At 45.2% G+C, this 25,388-nt stretch overlaps 1 protein-coding gene across 3 annotated transcripts in view; it reads right to left on the bottom strand.

Annotated features, from left to right (window-relative positions):
* UBXN8 (UBX domain protein 8) overlaps positions 1 to 25,388 on the bottom strand; it is a 78,040-nt gene that overhangs the window by 11,303 nt on the left and 41,349 nt on the right. For 2 of the 3 annotated variants that reach the window (XM_040325342.1, XM_040325340.1), the window contains exons 5-6: positions 20,649 to 20,780; positions 1,873 to 1,914 (exon numbers count right to left, since the gene is read on the bottom strand). In XM_040325342.1, the coding sequence (XP_040181276.1) occupies positions 1,873 to 1,914; positions 20,649 to 20,780 (174 nt within the window). The remainder of the gene's footprint in view (positions 1 to 1,872; positions 1,915 to 20,648; positions 20,781 to 25,388) is intronic. The other variant, XM_040325341.1, reaches the window with a different exon arrangement.

Genomic DNA, 25,388 nt, shown 5'->3' with positions numbered 1-25,388 from the left:
TGATTGGACATTCGTAAGGAGGTGGCAACGCGTCGACTTTCTTTTTATTGAAAATGTCCAGAAAGTCATGGTAGACTGCAGGGACATCATGGCTGGCGTTGGAAACTATCTGGACGGTAAGGCAACTTGTAGGTGACACAGATTTAGGCACAATGCAATGCTGAAGGCAGTAGATTGATATAAAGGAGAATTACAGAAAACATTGGTGAGCAGAGATCATCAAAATAAAGGAATTCTTAATGGCCTGAATCCGTTAAGGTAAGTATAGGTTAAGTCTCTTTTGTAACAGTCCCAGATCTACGAATAGTCCCATCAGCCAAATTAACTTCAAGTTTACATTTCTTGGCTTGAAGTCGAATTCGAAAATGTCTCTTGCTAGAGTAATGTTCATAAAACTGCATGCCACAGAATCAACAATTGCTGGAAGTCTGACCTCCCTTCCGCTACCTGTAACAAGACATTCAGAACAAGGTGAGTTCGAGAAGGTCAAGGAACTTATGGTATGTAGAGCTCCAGGGAGAGAACTTACTGGGTCTCATAGGACAGTTGTGAAGTAAATGTCTGTCTCCTCCACAGTGGAGACAACATTTTTGGCTTTCCGGCAGCAAAGCCTTTCATTGGAGGTCAGAGCAGAGCGGACCACGCCAATTTACATAGGCTCTCCTTCGGAAGTAACTGGAGTGGCAGGCCAAGGTGCAGGAGCAGGTGGGACTTTAGGCAGCAATCATTAAGGCTGAGTGCAGGGCACCCCTGAAGGTAGGGACCAGGAGTGCTATGCCCAAAGGAGCAGGGGTTGCTAGCTGAGACAGGCTGAGTGATTAGGAGATGTCCGCTGGATGGTGGCTGGACATGCAGGATGCACTACTGGGCAGGAGTCCCTCAGATGTACCAGATGAGAATTGTCAAAAGGGAGAATCAAAAGCAGGGTCAGGAGCCAGGCCAGTAGTCATACACGGAATGTCAGCCAGGGGTAAGGCAACAAGCAGAGTCAGGAGTAAGCTGGGGTCATACACTGATAATGAGGCAGCAGTGGAGTCCAAAGAGCAAGCCAAAAGTCATACACGGATCAGAAGGCAGAAGCGGGGTCAATGGAGCAAGCCGGGGTCAAAGAAAGGTCAAAGGAAAGCTGGGTCGGTAACAGAAAATCCAATAGTAACAGAAACTCTGGAACACATGGGGAAGCTGAAGATCATCCAGCAACTAATGGATCAAGCTGCTGGCTTTAAATAGTCCACTGGGCACCAGAATCTGTTGCGTGCACCCTGTCGCACGTGTCTGCGCAATTGCGCCCTAATGTTCGCGGCCGCATGTGCATTTGCATTGCCGAATGTCTAGATGCCCAAAATCTGCGATTAACAGATGTGGCAGTTCTTCGGCGAACCATTCTCTGACATGGAGGAAAGAGGCATGGAATCAGTAGATCAGCAGCATCAGGGGGGATATAAATTTGGTTTCTGGCATGTTTTCACCCTCCAATAATCTGGGGGTCACATGAGAGGGTAAACTGCTTTACAGTTTTGGGTTGAGGTACATACTTCTTTGCAACACTTAAACACGTGGATTTGTGTGGATTTTGGGACCATTTGTGTTTTTAAAACATATTGTTTATTTGATAGCACATTCTTGCACTTTTACATATTTTTGTAAGTTAATCATTTAGGTTTAGCTGCTATATAGGTTTATTTATATCTTTATGAATATATTTTTTCAGGTTGCATTTTTGCTCATCAAAGTATTAAGTACGTGTGAAAACAGTAAAAGCTAATTGCTTGCCATTAACTGCACTTTGCAAAGCCTTTATAAATAAGCAATTTAAATTCCACTATTAATATGACATTTCAGCATGGTCTCAAGCAAAAACATAGTACATACCCCTTCTTCTAGTTCACTGGGTTCTTCTGGTAAAGAAATGACCTGTTAACAAATAATAATGTTACTGAACAGTAATACGTTATCTTCACAAATACTTGTTGCATCATTTACAAAAACAAATAGCAAAATGCAATCATATTAAAATATGGACACCACAAAAAAAGAAAATTATTTGGTAGTTCACATATTGAACATCTGGTATGCTGTGCTACTCTATCTCCTGGGTCCTACTTTGATAACCTGAAATGAAGCCTCTTAAAGTTTGTCAGGCCAAAAACTTTTTATTTTTTTCTAGTTTTGCATAACATGGGGAAGGACTGAAACTCCTGTGTCTTGTTGCAAAAGCATGTCTCTTCTGCAATAAACAGTTTAGGTTTAGTTCTGCTTTAAATCTTAAACCAATGACAACTACAAAACAAAACCCTAAAAAAAAAATTATAAAAAAATTATAATGCTGTAATCATACAATAAAATGAATCCAAGTCCATTAATCAATCCAACTGAAGCCAAATTGCAAACAAAACACCCATACAGTGGGCTGCCTGCAAGTGTTAAATGTTCGTACAGTCTGGGGCAGCGGATTGAGGAGTGAATACACACTCCTTGTCCCACCAATACTGTGATCGGTCCCCAGCAGTCTAAACTGTAAGCTGAGACTGGCTCTGATCACACTCCAGCCTTCTCAGCATACCATACAAGATTAATGTCCCTGTATTGTATGTGACGATGCTGAGGCATTGGAGTGGGGTGTAAGGTAAATAACAGCGCCCCTTCCCCAAGAAATAACAAGCATTTAACCCTTGCAGTGCTCACACCCTGCACTACAAGGGTAGAGAATTGAAATTTCCTGGAGTTAAGCATTAAAGCCTCATACACACAGGTTTCCAGTCGGGAAAACTGCCATGAGAGCTTATGGCCGGGGAAACCGGCCGTGTGTATGCTCCATCGCATTTTCCCCTGACAGGAAAACTGCAAAAAAAAAAAAGAAGGAGAACCAGGTCACGTTTTTCCCGCCAGGTCCCTGGCGGTTTTTAACCCGGCAGTTTTCCTATGGGAAACACAGCGATGGAGCATACACACGGCTGGGATTTCCAACCAAAGTTCACATGGCAGTTTTCCTGTCGGGAAACCCGGTCGTGTGTAGGGGGAAAAAGTTACCAAGCAGGTTCTCGGTTTTCCCGGTGGACTTTTTACTGCTGTGAATCCCGTACGCGTATACAAGGCTTTACAGTTAAGCAAATCCTTATATTTGAAGCTCAACTCCAGGCAAAGTATTGCCTCTCTCAGGTACTAAATAATGTCTGTGCATAGGCGTGCGCACAGGGTGTGCCAGGTGTGCCCAGGCACACCCTAATGCAGAACAGATTCCCCCTACTGACCTGGCTCCCCCTCCTTCCCCCCACAGCACTGCCTGCTTCCCCCCTCTCCCACCGGTTGTTGTTGTGGATGTTTTAGGATGATTGGGGGAAGGGGCCAGTAAATATGCCATTTACCGGCCCCTTCCCTTTCTGAATAAACATCATGAGTGATCGGTAGAGTGCGTTTGAGCTTTGGGGTGCACACCCTAATGCCAAAGGCTGGGCACACCTATGTGTCTGTGTATGAAGAAATTCAGCCTCTATTTGTTCAGATTAGGTGCATTTTCATCAATGGGTACACAGACAGCAGCAGTGTTAATTTTGTTGACGAAATTACCACTATTTTAGTCCACAAAAATACGACTAAAACAATTCAGATGACTAAAATGGCATTTTAGTTAAAAGACAATGACTAAAACGAAGTCGAAATTTGGCGTAAAAATTCAAGTGATTTTAAGTGATCACCTTGTAAAACAATCCAGTAGGTTTAAAATAGAAGTGAAAGGCGAAACATTTACGAATTAAAAAAACACAAATAACTTTTTTTTTTTATAAATTATGAAATTTCCTCTGTTCTCAGCTGCATAAGAGTTTCATCACCAATACAATTCTATACTATTCACACATCTGCATCCAAATATCAGAAAAAGACTGGATACAGCAAAGGCCCCTTTCACATGGGGCGGACTCTGCCATGAGCAACCTGCTGAGCAGGAAATCTGTCTGGTGATCCCTGCTGAGCAGCGGATGGCTGGTCTGTGTCTGCTCCACTTATGCAGAGCAGACACAGCCCACTGTCCTCTATGGGCGGTCAGATGTAAATTGACCATCTGTCTGTTTACTCCCAACAGCCATCCGATCTGCCAGACAGATGGAGAACATCTGTCTGTTTTTAGCGGATAAGATTGTATCAGAAGTTGGTGGGTGTCAAAGGACACAAGTCCGTTGACACTAGGGATGAGCTGAACATCCAAAAAATGTGTGGGACACAAACATAAAAAAAAACAAAAGTGCTAATTTTAAAGGCTTATATGCAAGTTATTGCCATAAAAAGTGTATGGGGACCCAGATACTGCCCCAGGGGACATGTATCAATGCAAAAAAAGGTCTAAAAACTGAAGTTTTATCAGAAGCAGCGATTTTAATAATGCTTAAAGTGAAACAATAAAAATGTTCCTTTTAATATCGTGCCTGGGGATCTCCTAGTCCACCTGTAAAGTAGCGCATCTCGTGGCTGTAATGTATTGCTGGATCCTGGCAATATACATATAATTTTTTTTTTAAACAGGGTGGGTTCCACCCTCCCCCCCCAGCCCCTGCGGCAAAAATAAAAAAATGGTGTTGTGGCCCTCCCCCAAAATACATACCAGACCCTGCAGGTCTAGTATGGGTGTTAAGGGCACCAAAATAAAAGTAAAAAAAAATGGCATGGGTGTCCCCCCCTCCTGAACTGTAGCAGGCCACATGCCCTCAACATTGGGAGGGTGCTTTAGGGTTCCCCCCAAAGCACATTGTCCCCATGTTGATGGGGACAAGGGCCTCATCCCTGCAAACCTTGCCCGGTGGTTGTGGGGGTCTGCGGGCGGGGGGCTTATCGGAATCTTGAAGTCCCCTTGGGTAGGGGTACATTTTACCCCTACCCATTCCCCCAAAAAGTATCAAAAAGTAAAAATGACAGGAAAGAGTCCCGTGATGTCCACCCATCTTTAATTACGATGCCCGGAAAAAAAACAAAAAAAGGGAAAATCTCTGCCTTCATGGGAGGTGTCCCCACGATTGCCATCTTTTCCCTTTGACAGCTCAAGGGCGGGGCCATCTGCTGACGCAACCAAGTGACCCCGTCCTCTTCTGCCGTCATGCGACGTTGGAGGGGCAGTGTCACCCATAAATGTTACTGGGTGGTCCCGCCCCCTTGACTATATAACAGCTGTCAAAGCAAAAATACATCAGTCGTGGTGACACCTCCCATGGAGGAGGCAGAGTTTTTCCCTTTTTTTTTTGGGAAAGTCTGCACCGTGATTGAAGATGGATGGACATTGCGGGACACTTTTTATTTATTTTCTAATAAAGGAATTGTCCAAAACTGTCTCCTGTCATTCTTGCTTTGACACTTTTTTTTGGTAAATTGGTAGAGGTACAATGTACCCCATACCCATTCACATGGGGGGCTGGGATCTGCTTCCAGGTTCTGATAAGCCCCCCGCCTGCAGACCCCCACAACCACTGGGCAATAATTGTGGGGATGAGGTCCTTGTCCCCATCAACATGCCCCCCAAAGCACCCTCCCCTTGTTGAGGGTATGTGGCCTTGTACGGTTCGGGAGGGGGGGTACTCTCTCGTCTCCCCTTTTCCTGCAGACTGCCAGATTGCGTGCTCAAATAAGGGTCTAGTATGGATTTTGGAGGGGACCCCCACAACATTTTTTTTTCTAATTTTGGCACGGGGTTCCCCTTAAAATTCATACCAGACCTGAAACGCCCGGTATGGATTTGGGAGGGGAACCCCCACACCATTTTTTTTATGTTGGTGCAGGGTTCCCCTTAACCACTTCAATACACTATTTATATATATATATACACACACACACACACAGACACTACACTGCCTGAATATAGATTCTACACTGAATATCTAATCTACACTAAATGCAGAGTATATACTAGGCTATATAGATATAGATATATATTATACACATGGAGGTGAGCATGGGAGGAGGTGACGGTGGGATGGAGAGAGCAGGAGGTCCTGAGAGGAACAAAGAGAACGAGTAGGTTGGTATTTAGAGACTAGGCTAGTGATGTAGCTGGGGGCTAAATTGTGGATGGCTTTGTAAGTACAGTACCTGCCACTGATATTGTGTCAAGCTCGTCTCTGTTAGCGGCGAGATTGACACCTGCGAGCCCCGTTGTGAGAGCCAGCGCCGGGCTCTGTCGCTCCTCCCGCTCGCCGTTTCTAAATGGATTCCTATGGATGCACGGCATCTCGTAAGGGCCATGAGCGCGAGAAGCACAGCCTCGCAGCTGTGATTTCCAGCACGATCCCATCTCGCTGCAAACACAATATCGGCAGCAGGTACTGTAGTTGTTAGTATTTTGAATTTAATTTGCTGGCTGAGCGGAAGCCAGTGGAGGGATTGACAGAGAGGAGTAGCAGACCCAGAGCGATTGGTAAGGTGGACGAGTTTGGCAGCAGCATTTATGATGGATTGAAGGGGTGATAGACTATGTAGAGGTAAGCCAATGAGAAGGGAGTTGCAGTAATTGAGGCGAGAGATGACCAGCGAGTGAATGAGGAGCTTTGTTGTGTCATTGGTTAGAAAGGGGCATATTTTGAAGATGTTGCGGAGGTTGAGGTGGCGCCAGCTTTGGACAGTGATTGGACGTGGTGCTTAAAGGAGAGTTCAGAGTCCTGGGCTACACCTAGAACCTTGGCATGTGAGGATAGGCTTATAGTTGTGCCATCAATTTTGACCGAGAAATCAGGGGAAGGGACACGTGGGGGAGTTAGAATTATAAGTTTGGTTTTGGATAGATTGAGTTTGGGAAGTGATGTGACATCCAGACTGATATATCTGATAGCAAATTAGAGATGCGTGACGAGACAGAGGGAGTGAGCTGAGGGGTAGAGAAATATATTTGGGTGTCGTCAGCATAGAGGTGGTATTGGAAGCCATGGGAGGCTATCAGCTGACCCAGGGAGGAGGTGTAGATTGAAAATAGGAGAGGTCCAAGAACAGATCCTTGGGGGACCCCAACAGAGAAAGGGAGAGAAGGAAGTAGAGTTGTAAGAAACGCTAAAAGTGCGGTTGGATAAGTAGGAAGAGAACCAGCGAAGAGTACAGTCATGGAGACCAAAGGCGTGGAGTTTTTTTTGAGGAGGGGGTGGTCAACTGTATCAAAGGCAGCAGAGAGATCTAGGAGTAGGAGTACAGAATGGTGTCCATTGGTTTTGGCCATTAGTATATTGTTTGTTAGTTTTAGGAGAGCAGTTTCTGTGGAGTGTTGAGGACGAAATCCAGAATGAAGGGTATCAAGAAGGCCATTATCAGCAAGCTGGAAGCTCAGTTGGTTGTAGACCAGATGTTCAATGAGTTTGGATAAGAAGGGGAGCAAGGATAAGAAGGGGAGAAAGGATATGGGGCGTAGGCTGTTAAGATTGGATGGGTCCAGGGAGGGCTTTTTAAGCATGGGGCTGACAAATGCATGTTTTAGAGTGTTGGGGAAGATGCCAGAAGAGAGGGAGAGACCAACGATGTGGGTTAGAGAGTGTAGAATAGAGCCAGAGGGTGAACGTAGCGAAGGTACAGGATCCAGAGGGCAGGTGGTAAGGTGGACGAGAGCATGTAGTTTAGCAACCTCGTCTATAGTGGTTGGGTTGAAAGAGGTAAGTAATGATTGTACCTGTGGGCATGAAGTGTAAAGCGTGGAGGGTATCTGAACAGTAGAGATCTCCTTGCGAATTGTATCAATCTTCTGTTTGAAGTGATTGGCGATCTCCTGGGCAGTGAGTGAGTTTGCGGGTGGAGGCAGTGGAGGACGAAGTAGAGAGTTGAAGGTAGAGAAGAGTTGACGGGGATGGGATGATAAATACATCAAATACACTGCCTGCATGTCACTAACTAAGCTGCCTAATCTCTTTTCATTCATTACACTGAATGAAATTTTAAGCAGCAGCAGAGGTTGTAACGGTCAGGGGTTAACACCGTTCACGATCTCCCATTCCATCAACCCAGGACAGCTTCCGACACTCCAACCATCCAGCAGACCCGATCCATTCCATAAGAATTCCCTCAATAACGAGACTGACAAGCTCTGTTACTGAGTCAAAATGTATGAACACTTTTAATGGTTAGCCTTCAGGTTTATATACAGTTTACAAGGCATGTTTCAGTAATCACAGGAACAATCAAACTCTCCACCCACACATCACACACTGGGGGGCTTCAATACACCTTCAGATGGGCTAATTACTAAACATTCCAGACAGCCCGTCTCCGCATTAGAGGAGGTAATTACCACAGCTTGACAAGTCACATTCCACACACAAAAGAGTATTTAGCATACATAATGAGAGATCCAGTTCAAATCCACCTCACCCAAGTCCAGACGCAATTAGCATATCAACAGCCTGTGCTACACAGAGGAATGAGTCACATTGACCGGTAAGCCAACAACTTGTAATTAGTTCTTTGCAGACATTAAAGAATATATTGTGGATTACTGTCCATGCTAAAACAATCCAACATATGTCCCTTATTTCCTGGCTCAATACATGGCCAAAAGTGACTCCCGTTACAGAGGTGTATTTAGGTTTTGTGCTGCCCTAGGCCTGACTAAACTTGCGAACCCCCTAATTTAAATATGACCCACCCCTTTGTGTCAAGGCCACACTCCTTCCTTTTTAAGACCTGCCCTGTCATCTTCATGGGAGGAAGACAGAGGAACGCCATGGGAAGAGGACAGAGGGACGGGGGTGGGAAGAGGACAGAGGGACGGGGTGGGAAGAGGACAGAGGGACAGGGGTGGGAAGAAGGACAGAGGGACGGGGTTGGGAAGAGGACAGAGGGACGGGGTTGGGAAGAGGACAGAGGGACGGGGTTGGGAAGAGGACAGAGGAACGGGGTTGGGAAGAGGACAGAGGAACGGGGTTGGGAAGAGGACAGAGGAACGGGGTTGGGAAGAGGACAGAGGGACGGGGTTGGATAGAGGACAAAGGGACAGGGTTGGGAAGAGGACAAAGGGACGGGGTTGGGAAGAGGACAGAGGGACGGGGTTGGATAGAGGACAGAGGGACGGGGTTGGGAAGAGGACAGAGGGATGGGGTGGAAAGAGGACAGAGGGACGCCGTGGGAAGAAATCAGAGGGGGACGTTGTGGCGGTCAATAAGGCCTAGAGGACAGAAGGTTAGGCACTTCCTAATGGCTCAGTCCCTGGAAATAGTAATGGATAATGGCCAACCAGACCCAGGGAAATCCCAACAGTGATCCCTCTGGCTGTACGTTCGCTCACTCTGGGTTGCCCGGGGTGACTCTAGTCAGTAGTGTAGCATGTCTGTATCCTGGCAGTGGCTCTGTCTTTCTCCCTCTCTGGTGGTGTGGGTACACTGGGGCCAGAACTACATTTCCCATGATGCCCCCAGAGTCTTCTGATTGGCCCTCTGCTTTGGCCAATCATGGGGAGGGAAACAACGGGCAGAAAGCTGGGCGGCGGCGCGGAAAATCCAATTGGAGCCGCTCTCTCTTTTCTCCCTTCAGCTTACAGGAAGGGAAGGGGGGCCGCGGGGGAGATACAGACAGCCCGCAGCTCTCCTCTCACTGTCACAGCGCCGCTGCCGAGTTCTCTGGCAAACAGCACTGTGACAGGGAGAGGAGAGCTGCGGGCTGTCTGCATCTCCCCCGCCGCCCCCCTCCCCTTCTGTAAGCCGAAGGGAGAAAAGAGAGAGTGGCTCCAATTGAATTTGCCGCGCCGCCGCCCAGCTTTCTACCCGCTGTTTCCCCTCCCCATGATTGGCCACAGCAGAATCACGGCCGTAGGGAGGGGCGTCGGCTCTTATTTAAACTGCTTCCTGGCTCCTCCGCACCCGACGCGAGCCATTGCACTTGCACTACTAAGCAGTGATAGTGGCCCTGCGTGCGGGAGTAGGGAGGCGGGTGTGAGTGCCATTTTCGTGAGGGGGGGGGGGCAGCCGGCCGGCCTTGTCGACCTAGGCCAGAATACCTCACTGAGCAGCAGCTTTAAATAGTGTGGGGCGTGGACTTAGCCCGCTGAGCCATCACTGGCCAAAGGCACCCTGCTTTTGTCCAATTATGGCTCTCACAGCAGAACGAGCTGTGATTGGCCAAAGCATGCACCTGACCTGCATGCTTTTGATCTCGCAGTGCATTATGGGGCATTGCCGCAAACGCCCCATAATGTTCAAAATTCGGCGAACACCCAATGTTCTACTCGAACATTGGCCTCATCCCTAGTTGACACACAACGCTCCATAGACAGCAATGGATGGTTCGATGAGGTTCGCCTAATAAACAGGCATGTGAAAGAGGCCTTAGTAGAAAAAACTCTTTAGTGTTTTTATCGATACATTTTTGTGCACACAATGATACTCTCTCTATTCCTGCCCCCCCCCCCCCAAGAGCCCTTAAAAATGTATGAATACATCAAACTGATATTTTCAGTTCTTTTATCACATAATTTGAGCATTTTGTACTGGATACAGCCCAATATGTCATGGTGACACAGGTACCCTTACCTCTTGTTTTTACACACATATCAAATCTTGAGTTTACCACCTGCCTAGCCTTTAGGAAGCAGTGCGTATGGGAAGATATAATCTCTGGAATTCAAGTTGAACAGGAAACACTGACATTGCAAGGCATACAGAAAGAATTAGAAAATGATCTCATTATCTGTTTTCCTCAAACAATACACCTGCTAAGCTTATTTGCATCTAAAATTATCACATAACTACAATGCATTTTTGGAACAACCCTTCCTGTTGTAAAAAAATAAATATATAGCTATAGTTATTAACATAAACAGATATCAATTTCCCATGATAAAAAAATACACGGCTATTAGTTAAAGTATATGTAAACCCACACCTTGTAAAACAAGCCATTTGGTTTAAAATAGAAATGCAAGGCGGGTGTCAGCACAAGTCTGATCATTGGAGGAGAACAGGCTGAGTTCTCAGCACAGCTAGAGAACTGACCATGCTGTGCTCTAATGCCAAATGTGGTCAGTTTTTAATAGGAAAGCAGAGGGACTGGCAGGAACACAAGGGATTTCACACAAAGGAAGCAATACAAAGTGAACAGGATACTTTATCATACAAGTAAATGGTACAGCAGGCACATATAAGGCAGGGTTTGACAAATTTGTGTGGAATTTAGGAGCCAGCTAAAAAAGTTAGGAGACAGAAAATGTGCCCTGTCCGCCGAGCTCGCGCGCAGAAGCGAACACATACGTAAGCAGCGCCCGCATATTTAACCACTTCCATACCAGGCACTTACACACCTTCCCGCCCAAGCCAATTTTCAGCTTTCAGCGCTGTCACACTTTGAATGGCAATTGTGCAGTCATGCTACACTGTACCTAAACAAAATTTGCGTCCTTTTTTACCCCACAAATAGAGCTTTCTTTTGGTGGTATTTGATCACCTCTGCAATTTTTTTTTTTGCGCAACAACTAAAAAAAGACTGAAAATTTAGAAAAAAATTAAGTTTTTATTTTTTTTCTGTTCATTTTTTTGTAAATAAGTAAGTTTTCTCTTTCAATTACGGGCACTGATATGGCGGCACTGATGGGCAACGATAAGATGGCACTGATGGACATCGATGAGGTAGTACTGATGGGCACCAATGAGGTGGCACTGATGGGCACTGATTGGCAGCGCTGGTATGTGGCACTGATGGGCACTCATAGGCGGCACTGATGGGCACTCATAGGCGGCACTGATGGGCACTCATAGGCGGCACTGATGGGCACTCATAGGCGGCACTGATGGGCACTCATAGGCGGTACTGATGGGCACTCATAGGCGGCACTGATGGGCACTCATGGGCGGCACAGATGGGCGGCACTTATAGGTGGCACAGATGGGCACTGATAGGTGGGCACTGGGCATGGATGGGAACTGTGGGGTGGCACTGATGGACACTGTGGGGTGGCACTGATGGATCCATGTTGCCAGTCAGTGCCCATTTGTGGGCACTGATTGGCATCTTTTTTTTTTTATTGCTCTCTGTCTGTCAGACGCGAGTGAGGAAGAGCCATCAACGGCTCTTCCTGTTTACATCGTGATCAGCCGTGATTGGACGCGGCTGATTACGTGGTAAAGAGCCTCCGCCGGAGGCTCTTTACCGAGATCGGAGATGCAGGGTGTCAGACTGACACCCCGCATCACCGACGGGCGCGCGCGGGCATGAAATCCTGCAGGACGTCAATAGACGTCCAGTCAGGATTTCAGAACCACTTCCCGGACGTCAATCTGTTATTGACCGGGCGGGAAGTGGTTAAACGGTTTTCAAACCACACATGTGAGGTATTGCTGTGATTGGTAGAGCGAGAGCAAAAATTCTAGCCCTAGAACTCTTCTGTAACTCAAAACATGCAACCTGTAGAATTTTTTAAACGTCACCTATGGAGATTTTAAAGGGTAAAAGTTTGTCGCCATTCCATGAGCTGACGCAATTTTGAAGTGTGACATGTTGGGTATCAATTTACTTGGCGTAACGTTATCTTTCACGATATAAAAAAAATTGGGCTAACTTTACTGTTGTCTTATTTTTTTATTAAAAAAAGATTATTTTTTCCCAAAAAAGTGCACTTGTAAGACCGCTGAGCAAATACGGTGTGCCAGAAAGTATTGCAACGACCGTCATTTTATTCTCTAGGGTGTTAGAATAAAAAATATATATAATGTTTGGGGGCTCTAATTAGAGGGAAGGTGATGGCAGTGAAAACACTGGGGAAGCTCCATTAGAATTGCTGGTTTACTTGTCAGGCCAACGGCCACCACAACATGGCACCAGATCACAGAAGGAAGCATAGGCCTGCAGAAGGCCGCAAACCCACGATCGCGCGGCGGGGGAGCGCACGGAAACACAGGATGGGGTATCCTGCGTCTCCGTGCACCCCCACCTCCCCCGCCACGCGATCATGTCGGGCCGCACCGGCCGGTAATTGGGGCCGCGGCTTTACGGCCTTATGCAGGCCTAAGCTTCCTTCCCCGGGCGCCAGGCCGCTAATTCTAGTCGCAATTGCGACCGGGCACCCGTATTTTTTCGAACCCTGATATAAGGAATATGAAATGTTGGGTTTACATATTCTTTAATAACAATTTTTTTTTTTTAATAAATTATGTTTGGAAGGAAAACCTGTCCAATATTCCATCTCGAAACAAAACAAACTTTAGGCATACACAAGTAACCTATACTTCAAACACCATTAGGAAAGAGCTCTAATCTTTGCACTTAATGACAAACCATGGGAAATTGTTTGTAAAATGAACTCCATCAGCACTAAAATTCAGGAAAGTGCTGACAAATAAAAACAATAAAAAAAAAAAAAAAACAGTTTAGTGATTTTTCATGTAATTTACAATTATTGAACACCCAAACATGCTATACGTCTTCTTGGCTCCTACAGTATGAACATACAAAATGAAAGAAGCATTCCAAGGTCAGCTTTTCAGAGATTTTCGGCACATCCCAAAAGCTACCGTAAGCCCCAAAGGACTTTTTCTTCAATGCTTTTCTGTATGTCGGTGCTAATGATCCCCAGCAGCCTATTTTCAGTCACCATCTGCCTATACAGACACGCTACAATGGTGGATACAGGCCATTTCATGGGGCGCGTTTTCTGATAATGAGAAAAGTACAGCATGCCTTCACAATAAGTGTCGGCACAGCCGCTTACAGCATTTATTGGAAGCACAGAATGAAAATGCACCAAAGCAAATGGTACACAGGGACACAAACTTGTCACCTTATACCAAGAAGAGGTTAACCACTTAAAGCGGGGGTTCACCCTTAGAGGGCACTTTTCCCCCTTAGATTCCTGCTCGTTATTACTAGGGGAATCGGCTATTTATTTAAAAATAGGTGCAGTACTTACCCGTTTACGAGACGCATCCTCTCCGTCGCTTCCGGGTATGGGCTTCGGGAATGGGCGTTCCTTCTTGATTGACAGGTTTCCGAGAGGCTTCCGACGGTCGCATCCATCGCGTCACGATTTTCCGAAAGAAGCCGAACGTCGGTGCGCAGGCGCAGTATAGAGCCGCACCGACGTTCGGCTTCTTTCGGCTACGAGTGACGCGATGGATGCGACCGTCGGAAGCCTCTCGGAAGACTGTCAATCAAGAAGGAACGCCCGCTCCCGAAGACCATACCCGGAAGCGACGGAAGAAGATGCAGCTCGAAAACGGGTAAGTACTGCACCTATTTTAATACAAATAGCCGATTCCCCTAGACCGAACGAGCAGGAATCTAGGGGAAGAAAAAAAAATTTTTTAGAAATGGGTGAACTCCCGCTTTAAGGACAGAAGGTGTTTTTCAGATTCGGTGTTTACAAGACTAAAACATTTTTTTTTGCTATAAAATTACTTAAAACCCCCAAACATTATATATATTTTTTTTCTAACACCCTAGAGAATAAAATGACGGTCATCGCAATACATTTTGTAACACCGTATTTGCGCAGCAGTCTTACAAGCGCACTTTTTTTGGAAAAAATTCACTTTTTTGAATTTAAAAATAAGACAACAATAAATTTGGCCCAATTTTTTTATATATTGTGAAAGATAATGTTACGCCGAGTAAAATGATACCCAACATGTCACGCTTTAAAATTGCGCCCGCTCGTGGCATGGCGTCAAGCTTTTACCCTTAAAAATCTCGATAGGCGACGTTTAAAAAATTCTATAGGTTGCAGAGTAGCCCCAGGGCTAAAATTATTGCTCTCGCTCTAACGATCGCGGCGATACCTCACTTGTGTGGTTTTAACACCATTTTCATATGCGGGCGCTGCTCGCGTATGCGTTCTCTTATGCGCGCGAGCTCGTCGGGACAGGGCGCCTTAAAATTTTTTTTTTTTTGTTTTCTTATTTATTTTTATTGATTTTATTATTTTTTACACTGAAATAAAAAAAAAAATGATCACTTTTATTCCTATTACAAGGAATGTAAACATCCCTTGTAATAGAAAAAAGCATGACAGGTCCTCTTAAATATGAGATCTGGGGTCAAAAAGACCTCAGATCTCATATTTAGACTTAAATGCAAGAAAAAACAAAAAAAAGGAAAATTTGTCATTTAAAAAAATGACAACAAAAAAATTGTCTCTTTAAGACGCTGGGTGGGACTGACGTTTTGAAGTCACTTCCGCCCAGCAGAGCTGTGAGGACGGGTGGGGGCCATCTTCCCCTCACACATCAGGCAGCAGCACCCGATCGCCTCTGCCGCTACCGAGGGCTGCGGTAAGCGGCGGAGGGTGCGGGAGTGCGGCGGGAGGGGGGGGCCCTCTCCCGCCACCGATAATGGCGATCTCGCGGCGAATCCGCCGCGGAGACCGCCATTATCGTTTACAGGCCCGCCCACTGAAAAGATGGATACCTCGATTGTGGCAGCTGCCGCTGCCGTTACCGAGATATCCACCTTTAAAAACAGGACGTATATATACAGTGGGCGGGCGTTAAGTGGATAAAAAAGCACGGCTGAAAAGGGGAGGTTTCCCCCACTGGGGATTTTCTCAGCAGCAGAGGCTTCCATTTCTTCCCTACTTCTTCCCTACTACCACTATTCCACTTATCTTTTCAGTCCCAGCTACTTTTTCACCAATTTCCTCCTATCACTTTGTCTTTCCTCACCCCTGCACATCCTCCCATATCTTTTTTCCTACCTATCCTTGTCACTCACTTCCCTCTTCCTGCCCCGCCCTTTTACCCCATCCTTCCCCCCCCCCCCTTTTTTTCCTCTTTCTTCCCTAGCATTTTCACCATTTGTTCAGTTTGGTTTGCTGTTTTGTTAATTTCATCACCTCCCACTACTTCCCATGCACCACTCCTTCCGTTCACCCGTTATCACTTTTCACTTAAATTTAACTTCTGCTCCCGTCCCCTTTTCTTCCCTTTTCCAAACACATCTTTTTACCTCCATTCATCTCCAGCACCACTTCACTACCTCACAGGGCTGGACTGGGACGAAAATTTGGCCCTGGACATCATCCAGACTGGCCCACTTTGATGGGTCTCTCCCATGGCGGCCGGACAACTCCCGCACCCCCCCCTGGCCACCCAAGCCCCCTCTCCCCCTAGCCACTAGCCATTCTACTTTATTAGAGTAGAACGGCTTGTACTGGTACTCTTATATGCAGTACTAGTGGGGAAGCTAGACATTATTTCACCCGGGACAAAGAATCAGTACGGTGCCCCCGCTTATGGGACAAGATTAGGCAGAAGTGAGAAACTCCCAGGCCATAGCTGTTGAGTCAGCTGTCTGTCCCCTCCCCCATGCTCCTCTGTCGCCCCCCCTGCTCCTCCCTCTGCTTCTCTGTTCCCCCGCAGGTGAGCGATGCGGGGAGGGAGAGGAGGTGAGCGCTGCGGGAAGGGAGAGACAGAGGAGCGGCGGTCCGCTGTCACTGAAGCTGGCCCACTGAGCCATCGGCCCACCGGGAAACTCCCTGTAGTCCCAATGGCCAGTCCATCCCTGCTACCTCACTCTGCTTACCCACACTTCTTTTCCCTCTTTTTCATTCCTCACTCATCTCCAGCACCCCCATAGCACCACCTATTACACCGCTCACTCACACTCTCTTCAGGTCTTCCTTTACTCTTCCATCATTCACACTTGCACTCATCACATCACCTTTCCTGTTTTTATTCTCACCTCTACACTTTATACACATTCACATCACATTTCCTTTTTTCCTGTCACACTTCAATTCCCTTTCACTTCGCATCCCTCCCATTTTTACCATCACCACCATTTTTCACCCTTTCCCCTCAGTCTCTTTTTCATTCACATTCCTATTCCATACCCACAGGTGGTTCCCATCTATTACTTTATCTACCAACATATTAGCTACATTTAATAATCCTATAAAACACATATATTTTTCTATTTACAAGAACGGTGTATGTGGAATTCTTTGCTGCGTCAACGCCATATAGCGTGTTTTTGTTAATTTCTACCTCTCAAGTACTATACATCCACCATATATGTGCACGTTGAGCTTCTACCTGTAGGTGTGACTGAATATCCACCCACCTATAATTAAACCTTTGCACTAGACCTTAGAATTTCATATTTGTGCAATATATCATATACCTACAATGGTGTCTCCTGTTAATTTGCTGCAGATTCTGGTTTCCTCTTCTCTCCCCTACGCCTTTCCTGTGCGTGGGAAATTGCTCCTATTTGCGTGACTCCCTGTAAGCCACGCACGGTCAGATGGGGCCAACATTAATAGTCATTCTCGAACATATTTACCAATCACGCTGTAATGAAAAGGGGCTCATGACCAGAGGTCTTCTAAAAGGTCTTTACATGATCCCAACACGAGGTCCCCCAATCAGCCAATGCTCCAAAAGAGGGTGTGACCCATCCTCTTTTGGAGCATCGGCTGATTGGGGGTCCTCGTGTTGGGATCATGTAAAGACCTTTTAGAAGACTGCTGGTCATGAGACCCTTTTCATTACAGCGTAATTGGCAAATATGTTCGAGAATGACTATTAATGTTAGCAACATGCTTTTAAACTATAAATGTATTCACCAAATGTAATCCTCTAACAGCAAACATATCTTCTGAAGAAGACCCCGAAGGGTCGAAACGCGTCAGTATTTATGTATCTACCGACATTGTGGCATTCTTATAATGTTGTGTAACACATTGCGTTTGCACCCCAAGTATTGACTTTTTAGCTTCATGTACCAGAGCTCATAGTTTATCTGTCAAATGTCTATTTGTCATGGCTGACATCAATAAAGAATTTTTTACCAATCATATTTACTTAATTTCTTTCAACCTCTGCTGCCGAGAAAACCCCCAGTGGGGGAAACTTCTCTTTTTCATTAATCGGGGTGTGCAGCAACATTTTTTCTTTCTCTCAGAAGTGTCTGCCCCTCTATTAAAATAAGACGACTGTACCTTTGGGTCCACAGTCTTTTAGTCATTCCTTCCACCCTTCAGCAGGCCAAGGCTCAAACATTTCTGTCACTCATGATTAGTGTTTGGCTGAAGCCATTTATTATCAATCAACTGTGTTTACTCTTTTTAAATCATAAGGACAGAAACTACCTAAATGACCCTGATCAAAAGTTTACATACCCTGGTGATTTTGGCCTGATAACATGCACACAAGTTGACACAAAAGGGGTTTGAATGGCTATTAAAGGTAACCATCCTCACCTGTGATCTGTTTGCTTGTAATTAGTGTGTGTGTATAAAAGGTCAATGCGTTTCTGAACTCCTGACAGACCCTTGCATCTTTCATCCAGTGCTGCACTGACGTTTCTGGATTCTGAGTCATAGGGAAAAAAAAGAATTGTTAAAGGATCTGCGGGAAAAGGTAGTTGAACTGTATAAAACAGGAAAGGGATATAAAAAGATATCCAAGGAATTGAGAATGCAGTGTTCAAACTCTAATCAAGAAGTGGAAAATGAGGGTTTCTGTTGCAACCAAACCACGGTCAGGTAGACTAAAATTGTTTGGGATGCAAAGAAAACCCCACAAATAACTTCAGGTGAAATACAGGACTCTCTGAAAACATGTGGTGTGGCAGTTTCATGATGCACAATAAGGAGGCACTTATGGGCTGCATGTTGGCGGGTGGAGGCAGTGGAGGACAAAGTAGAGAGTTGAAGGTAGAGAAGAGTTGACGGGGATGGGATGATAAATACATCAAATCACCTGTCCGTCACAAGACGCACACCCTACCCTTACAAGTGTTCTTCACTATGCGGCCCTGTCTAGAACAGCACAGCCTTTCCCGCAATAACATACGCTTCTAAGTTTGCACTGTTGCCCTATTCATTTCTTAGTTACTGTACTGATATAAGTCACAGACATATAGCTTACCCATAGGAATGAATGAGGCCATGGCATGCATGGGCACCAAGAGGAAGACAAAGTGGGAACTTTTTCACTGGAAAGGCTGGGCTGGGCTGCACAGCATAGGTAGCTGGATGAAGTAGAAAGGTAAGTATTTGAGCTGGTGGCCTATACTTGACATGTTATTTCAAATATATCAGCAACAGATGTTTGCTAGGACTTTATAGTGGGTGGGATCAGAAATACAAATGTCTCAGAAACAAATGTCCCCAAGACCTTAGAGTGGACACGATTAGAAATACCCAGTTGTAGCTTCTGTGTAACAGAGGTTCCCAGAACACCAGGCTATTGCTTATGTCATTTGTTTGCAGTGAACTAGTGTGATACATTACTACTATCACCAGATGAAAAACAAGAGGCATGAGTCAGTAACCTGTTTGCATGTCAAGGCTTAATTAGAATTGTTGGCATGTGATGAAATAGTACGCTGTGATCCTTAAAAAAGATCACAACGAGTTTATAATAATTTGCTCTGAGATGTATCAACCATATTGAATCCTATACCAGCAGGTACCCAGAGTAATACCTGGTTTATCCTATAACAGCAGGTACCCAGAGTAATACCTGGTTTATCCTATACCAGCAGGTACCCAGAGTAATACCTGGTTTATCCTATAACAGCAGGTACCCAGAGTAATACCTGGTTTATCCTATAACAGCAGGTACCCAGAGTAATACCTGGTTTATCCTATACCAGCATGTACCCAGAGTAATACCTGGTTTATCCTATAACAGCAGGTACCCAGAGTAATACCTGGTTTATCCTATACCAGAAGGTACCCAGAGTAATACCTGGTTTATCATATACCAGCAAGTGACAATGGAAAATTAATGGACTAATAAATTGGACTTTTGGCGGTACAGGTAGTTAATGTAAAAGATCTATAAATATTTATTTATAAAAAACGCATAGATAGAAACTTGTATACACAATTTCATAAGACAATGACAGCATATGATTTCAGTCCATTTAACACAAAGTAAGAAAAGGGCTTATACTTATGCAAATACATTCATTGCATAAGAACGCATAGCATCAGAAAGATATGTGAAAAACTCTTAGTGTTTGAAGCTGAATCCAATATGCGTAATAGTAGATCTTGCTTTTACTCTCGACATGTTTTGCGTACACGACGCTTCATCAGGAATATAGGAGTGGATCAATCGAATCTCGAAAAATACGTCGATCCAGCCACTGATAGTAGGGTAGGGAGTGTACAACGCTTTATACCTAACCAGCCTCCTGGGCATGTGGTAGGTGCTCGTTGTGTGTAGAAGTCAAAAGGTTGGGCTATAACACAAGCTGGTGGTAAAGGATGGGCGTAAAGGCCCCGACCGAGATTCCTCTGGCACACCCTAGGCTTGAATAGGCTGCAAAAAACAGGTTGCCAAATGGCCAAGCATTGGAGAGGAGGTAACCACCTCAGCACCGACAGACAGAGGGGTAGTTCTGTCAATGGGTATGACGGTGTCTGATCCGTCGCAACAAAGTCAGCCAGGGGGAGAGACCAGAGAGCGGAGGGGGTCTATACACAGATGCCGCAATCCTGTGTGTAGCCAAGCAAGTACCCAGAGCAATACCTGGTTTATCCTATACCAGCAGGTACCCAGAGTAATACCCGGTTTAGCCTATACCAGCAGGTACACAGAGTAATATCTGGTTTATCCTATACCAGCAGGTACCCAGAGTAATACCTGGTTTATCCTATACCAGCAGGTACCCAGAGTAATACCTGGTTTATCCTATACCAGCAGGTACCCAGAGTAATACCTGGTTTATCAGCAACCCATTAAAATATATGAAAATACCTTTTTAGGCTGTGGCTGTTCAGCTTTCAGTACAGGCTTTGTAACATGCTCTGGAAGTTTTCTTTTCCTAATAGCCTTTTCATTTGCGGTTTCCACTCCATCTACATTATCTTCAGACTCCTCTGCCTCCTGCTGGGTGAAATGGAAAAATCAGAGATTATGAAGCAAGCCTATGTTTATTCCAGTTATGCAAGGCATTGCCATAATTAACATTCTTATGTTAATGTTTGTCCTGTGAAACACTACAAATTGAGGATACACTCTAGCTATGTATAAAATACAATTTCTCTGATAAATGCTTAACGGAAAAGAATAGTATGCTGCTTTCAAGGGAGTCTGTAAGTAACCTGCGCTGCCTGTGCATTGGGGGCCACATCACGGCTGGCTCAGAATCCTCTGTTTCCTCGACTTTCCTTCTACTAAGCTGTTCCGTATCCTCCAGCTTCCGCCCTGCTCAGTGACTATGGAACAGTTTGAGAGGCAGGAATAGAGAGATGATGGCAGTCTGTGCTAGAGGAACGCGAGAACTTAAATAAGGGGAGGAGGAGGCAGTCTGAGCAGAGGAAGCAGCTGAACATCCTACACTGATAGACCTGCAATATCCTCTGTCATAATCCTGCCCCCCCCCCCCTGCACCAATAGCCCTTTCCTTGCCGTCACACACAACTAAGGCCCCGTACACACCATAGAATCCATCCGCAGATAAATCCCAGCAAATGGGTTTCAGCGGATAGATCCTATGGTGTGTACACGCCAGCGGATCTGTTTCCGCGGATATATCTCCCCTGGGATGGATTCCAGCAGATCGAATATTCGCTGACATGCAGAACATATCCATCTGCTGGAGTCCATCCCAACGGATGGATCCGCTGGTCTGTACAGACTCACCGGATCCATCCGTCCGAAGGGATCCCCCGCATGCGTCGCAATGATTAGACGCATGCGTGGAATTCCTTATATGACAGCGTCGCGCACGTCGCCACGTCATAATCGCGACGACGGCGCGACACGTCATCGCCAGAGGATTTCGGCGCGGATTTCAATGCGATGGTGTGTACACTCCATCGCATGAAAATCCGCCGAAATCCTCGAGAGGATTTATCCGCGGAAACGGTCCGCTGGACCGTATTCGCGGATAAATTCTATCGTGTGTATGGGGCCTAAGAGTAGGGCCGAAACAACTAATCGATTAATCGACAACTAATCGATTATGAAATTAATCGATTACAATTTTCATAATAGATTAATCGTCTAGTAACTTAACCCTTTCATGCCTAAGCCTATTTATGACATTTGGTGTATACAAGTTAAAATCCTATTTTTGGCTAGAAAATTACTTAGAACCCCCTAACATTATGGGGTAGATTCAGAAAGAATTTACGTTGGCGTATCTATTGATACGCCGCGTAAGTTCTAGGATGCGCCGGCGTATCTTTTTTCTGTATTCAGAAAGCAAGATACGCCGAAACTTGGCTAAAGATACGACCGACGTAAGTCTCTTACGCCGTCGTATCTTAGTTGCATATTTACGCTGGCCGCTAGGTGGCGCTTCCGTAGATTTACACGTCGAATATGGTAATGAGCTAGATACGCCGATTCACAAACATAGTTACGCCCGGCGTATCTATATACGTCGTTTGCGTAAGGTGTCGGACAGGCGTAAAGTTACCCCTGCTATATGAGGCGCAGGCAATGTTAAGTATGGACGTCGGGACAGCGTAAAATTTTCTGTTGTTTATGTCGTTTGCGTAAGTCGTCCGTGAATGTGGCTGGGCGTAAGTTATGTTCACGTCGAAAGCATTGACTATTTGCGGCGTGATTTCGAGCATGCGCACTGGGATACTTTCACGGACGGCGCATGCGTCGTTCGTTAAAAGCGTCAAATACGTGGGGTCACTAGTAATTAGCATACAACACGCCCCCTACCAGCCTATTTTGAATTAGGCGGGCTTACGCCAGCCCATATATGCTACGCTGCCGTAACTTCGGGAGCAAAAAATTTCTGAATACGGGACTTGCCTGTCAAAGTTACGGCGGAGTAGCGTATATGGGATATGCTACGCCCGCCTAAAGATAGGCAAATTTCTCTGAATCTAGCCCTATATATATTTTTTTAGCAGAGAATCTAGAGAATAAAATGGCGATTGTTGCAATATTTTATGTCACACGGTATTTGTGCGGCGGTGTTTTAAACGCAACATTTTGGGAAGAATAAAAAAAAATGAAAAAGTAAAGTTAGCCCAATTTTTTTGCATAATGTGAAAGATAATGTTACGCCGAGTAAATAGATACCAAGCATGTCACGCTTTATAATTGCACGCACTCGTGGAATGGCGACAAACTACGGTACCTAAAAATCTCCATAGGCGACGCTTTAAACTTTTTTTACGGTTACCAGGTTAGAGTTACAGAGGAGGTCTAGTGCTAGAATTATTGCTCTCGCTCTGATGATCGCGGCGATACCTCACACGTGTGATTTGAACACCGTTTTTATATGCGGGCGCGTTTTCCGTATGTGTTTTCTTTGTTGCGCAAGCTCGTGGGGAGGGGGGCGCTTTAATTAATTTTTTTTTTCTTATTTATTTTATTTATTTTTATAATATTAAATTGTGTTTTTTTTTTTTACATTTTGATCACTTTTATTGCTGTCACAAGGAATGTAAACATCCCTTGTGACAGTAATAGGTGGTGACAGGTACTCCTTATGGAGGGATCGGGGGTCTAAAAGACCCCCAATCCCTCCTTTACACTTCAAAGTATTCAGATTGCCGAAAACGGCGATTCTGAATACTGTGTACTTTTTTAAATCCGGCGCCATTGGCAGCTGAGAAACCCGGAAGTGACGTCATGATGTCGCTTCCGTGTTTTCAATGCGGAGACTGAATCAAAGCCGTTTACGGCTTAGTGTCAGTCTCCAACTGGACACAGAAGGTGGCGGATGGAGGATCGGGTCTCCCGGTGGGACGGGAGGCCCGGTCAGAGCGGCGAGAGGCAGCGGGAGGGGGGGGGATGTCCCCTCCCGCTCCTCCGGCATAACAACCAAGCGGCTTTTAGCCAGCTGAATAGTGAACTGCTGTGGTTGGCATTTAGGCATGTGATTAAAGGCCATGCTTGATGGGTGCCATGATGTCATGATGTCATGATACAGAGACAGTATACAGATACAATACACGGACACAGTATGCAGACACAGTATACACACAGACAAACACACAGTATACAAACCCAGTATACAGACAATATACAAACACGGACACACACAGTATACAGACACAATATACAAACACGGACACACACAGTATACAGACACAATATACAAACACGGACACACACACACAGTATACAGACACAATATACAAACACGGACACACACACACAGTATACAGACACAATATACAAACACGGACACACACATACAGTATACAGACACAATATACAAACACGGACACACACACACAGTATACAGACACAATATACAAACACGGACAGACACAGTATACAGACACAATATATGGACACACACACACAGTATACAGACACAGTATACAAACACGGACAGACACAGTATACAGACACACACAGTATACAGACACACACAGTATACAGACACGGACACACACAGTATACAGACACAATATACAAACACGGACACACACAGTATACAGACACAATATACAAACACGGACGTATACAGACACAATATACAAACACGGACAGACACAGTATACAGACACAGACACACACAGTATACAAACACGGACAGACACAGTATACAGACACACACAGTATACGGACACACACAGTATACAGACACAATATATGGACACACACACACAGTATACAGACACAGTATACAAACACAAACAGACACAGTATACAGACACACACAGTATACAGACACAGTATACAGACACGGACACACACAGTATACAGACACGGACACACACAGTATACAGACAAGGACACACACACACACACAGTATACAGACACAATATACAAACATGGACACACAGTATACAGACATGGACACACACAGTATACAGACACGGACACGGACACACACAGTATACAGACAAGGACACACACACACACACAGTATACAGACACAATATACAAACATGGACACACAGTATACAGACACAATATACAGACACGGACACAGTATACAAACACGGACACACACAGTATACAGACACAATATACAAACATGGACACACAGTATACAGACATGGACACACACAGTATACAGACACGGACACGGACACACACACACACAGTATACAGACACAATATACAAACACGGACACACAGTATACAGACACAATATACAGACACGGACACAGTATACAAACACGGACACACACAGTATACAGACACAATATACAAACACGGACACAGTATACAGACACAATATACAAACACAGTATACAGACACAATATACAAACACGGACACACACAGTATACAGACACAGACACACACAGTATACAGACACAGACACACGCAGTATACAGAAACAATATACAAACACGGACACAGTATACAGACACAATATACAAACACGGACACAGTATACAGACACAATATACAGACACGGACACACACACACGCACACACAGTATACAGACATACACAGTATACAGACCCAGTATACAGGCAGACACACACAGTATACAGACACACACACAGTATACACACAGACACACTAAGCATATACATACACACACAGTATACACACTT

This window comes from Rana temporaria, chromosome 1, assembly GCF_905171775.1.
Source record: "Rana temporaria chromosome 1, aRanTem1.1, whole genome shotgun sequence".
Taxonomy (NCBI): domain Eukaryota; kingdom Metazoa; phylum Chordata; class Amphibia; order Anura; family Ranidae; genus Rana; species Rana temporaria.
Note: the sequence above shows the minus strand (reverse complement) of the source record. Positions and strands in the feature narration are given on the sequence as shown.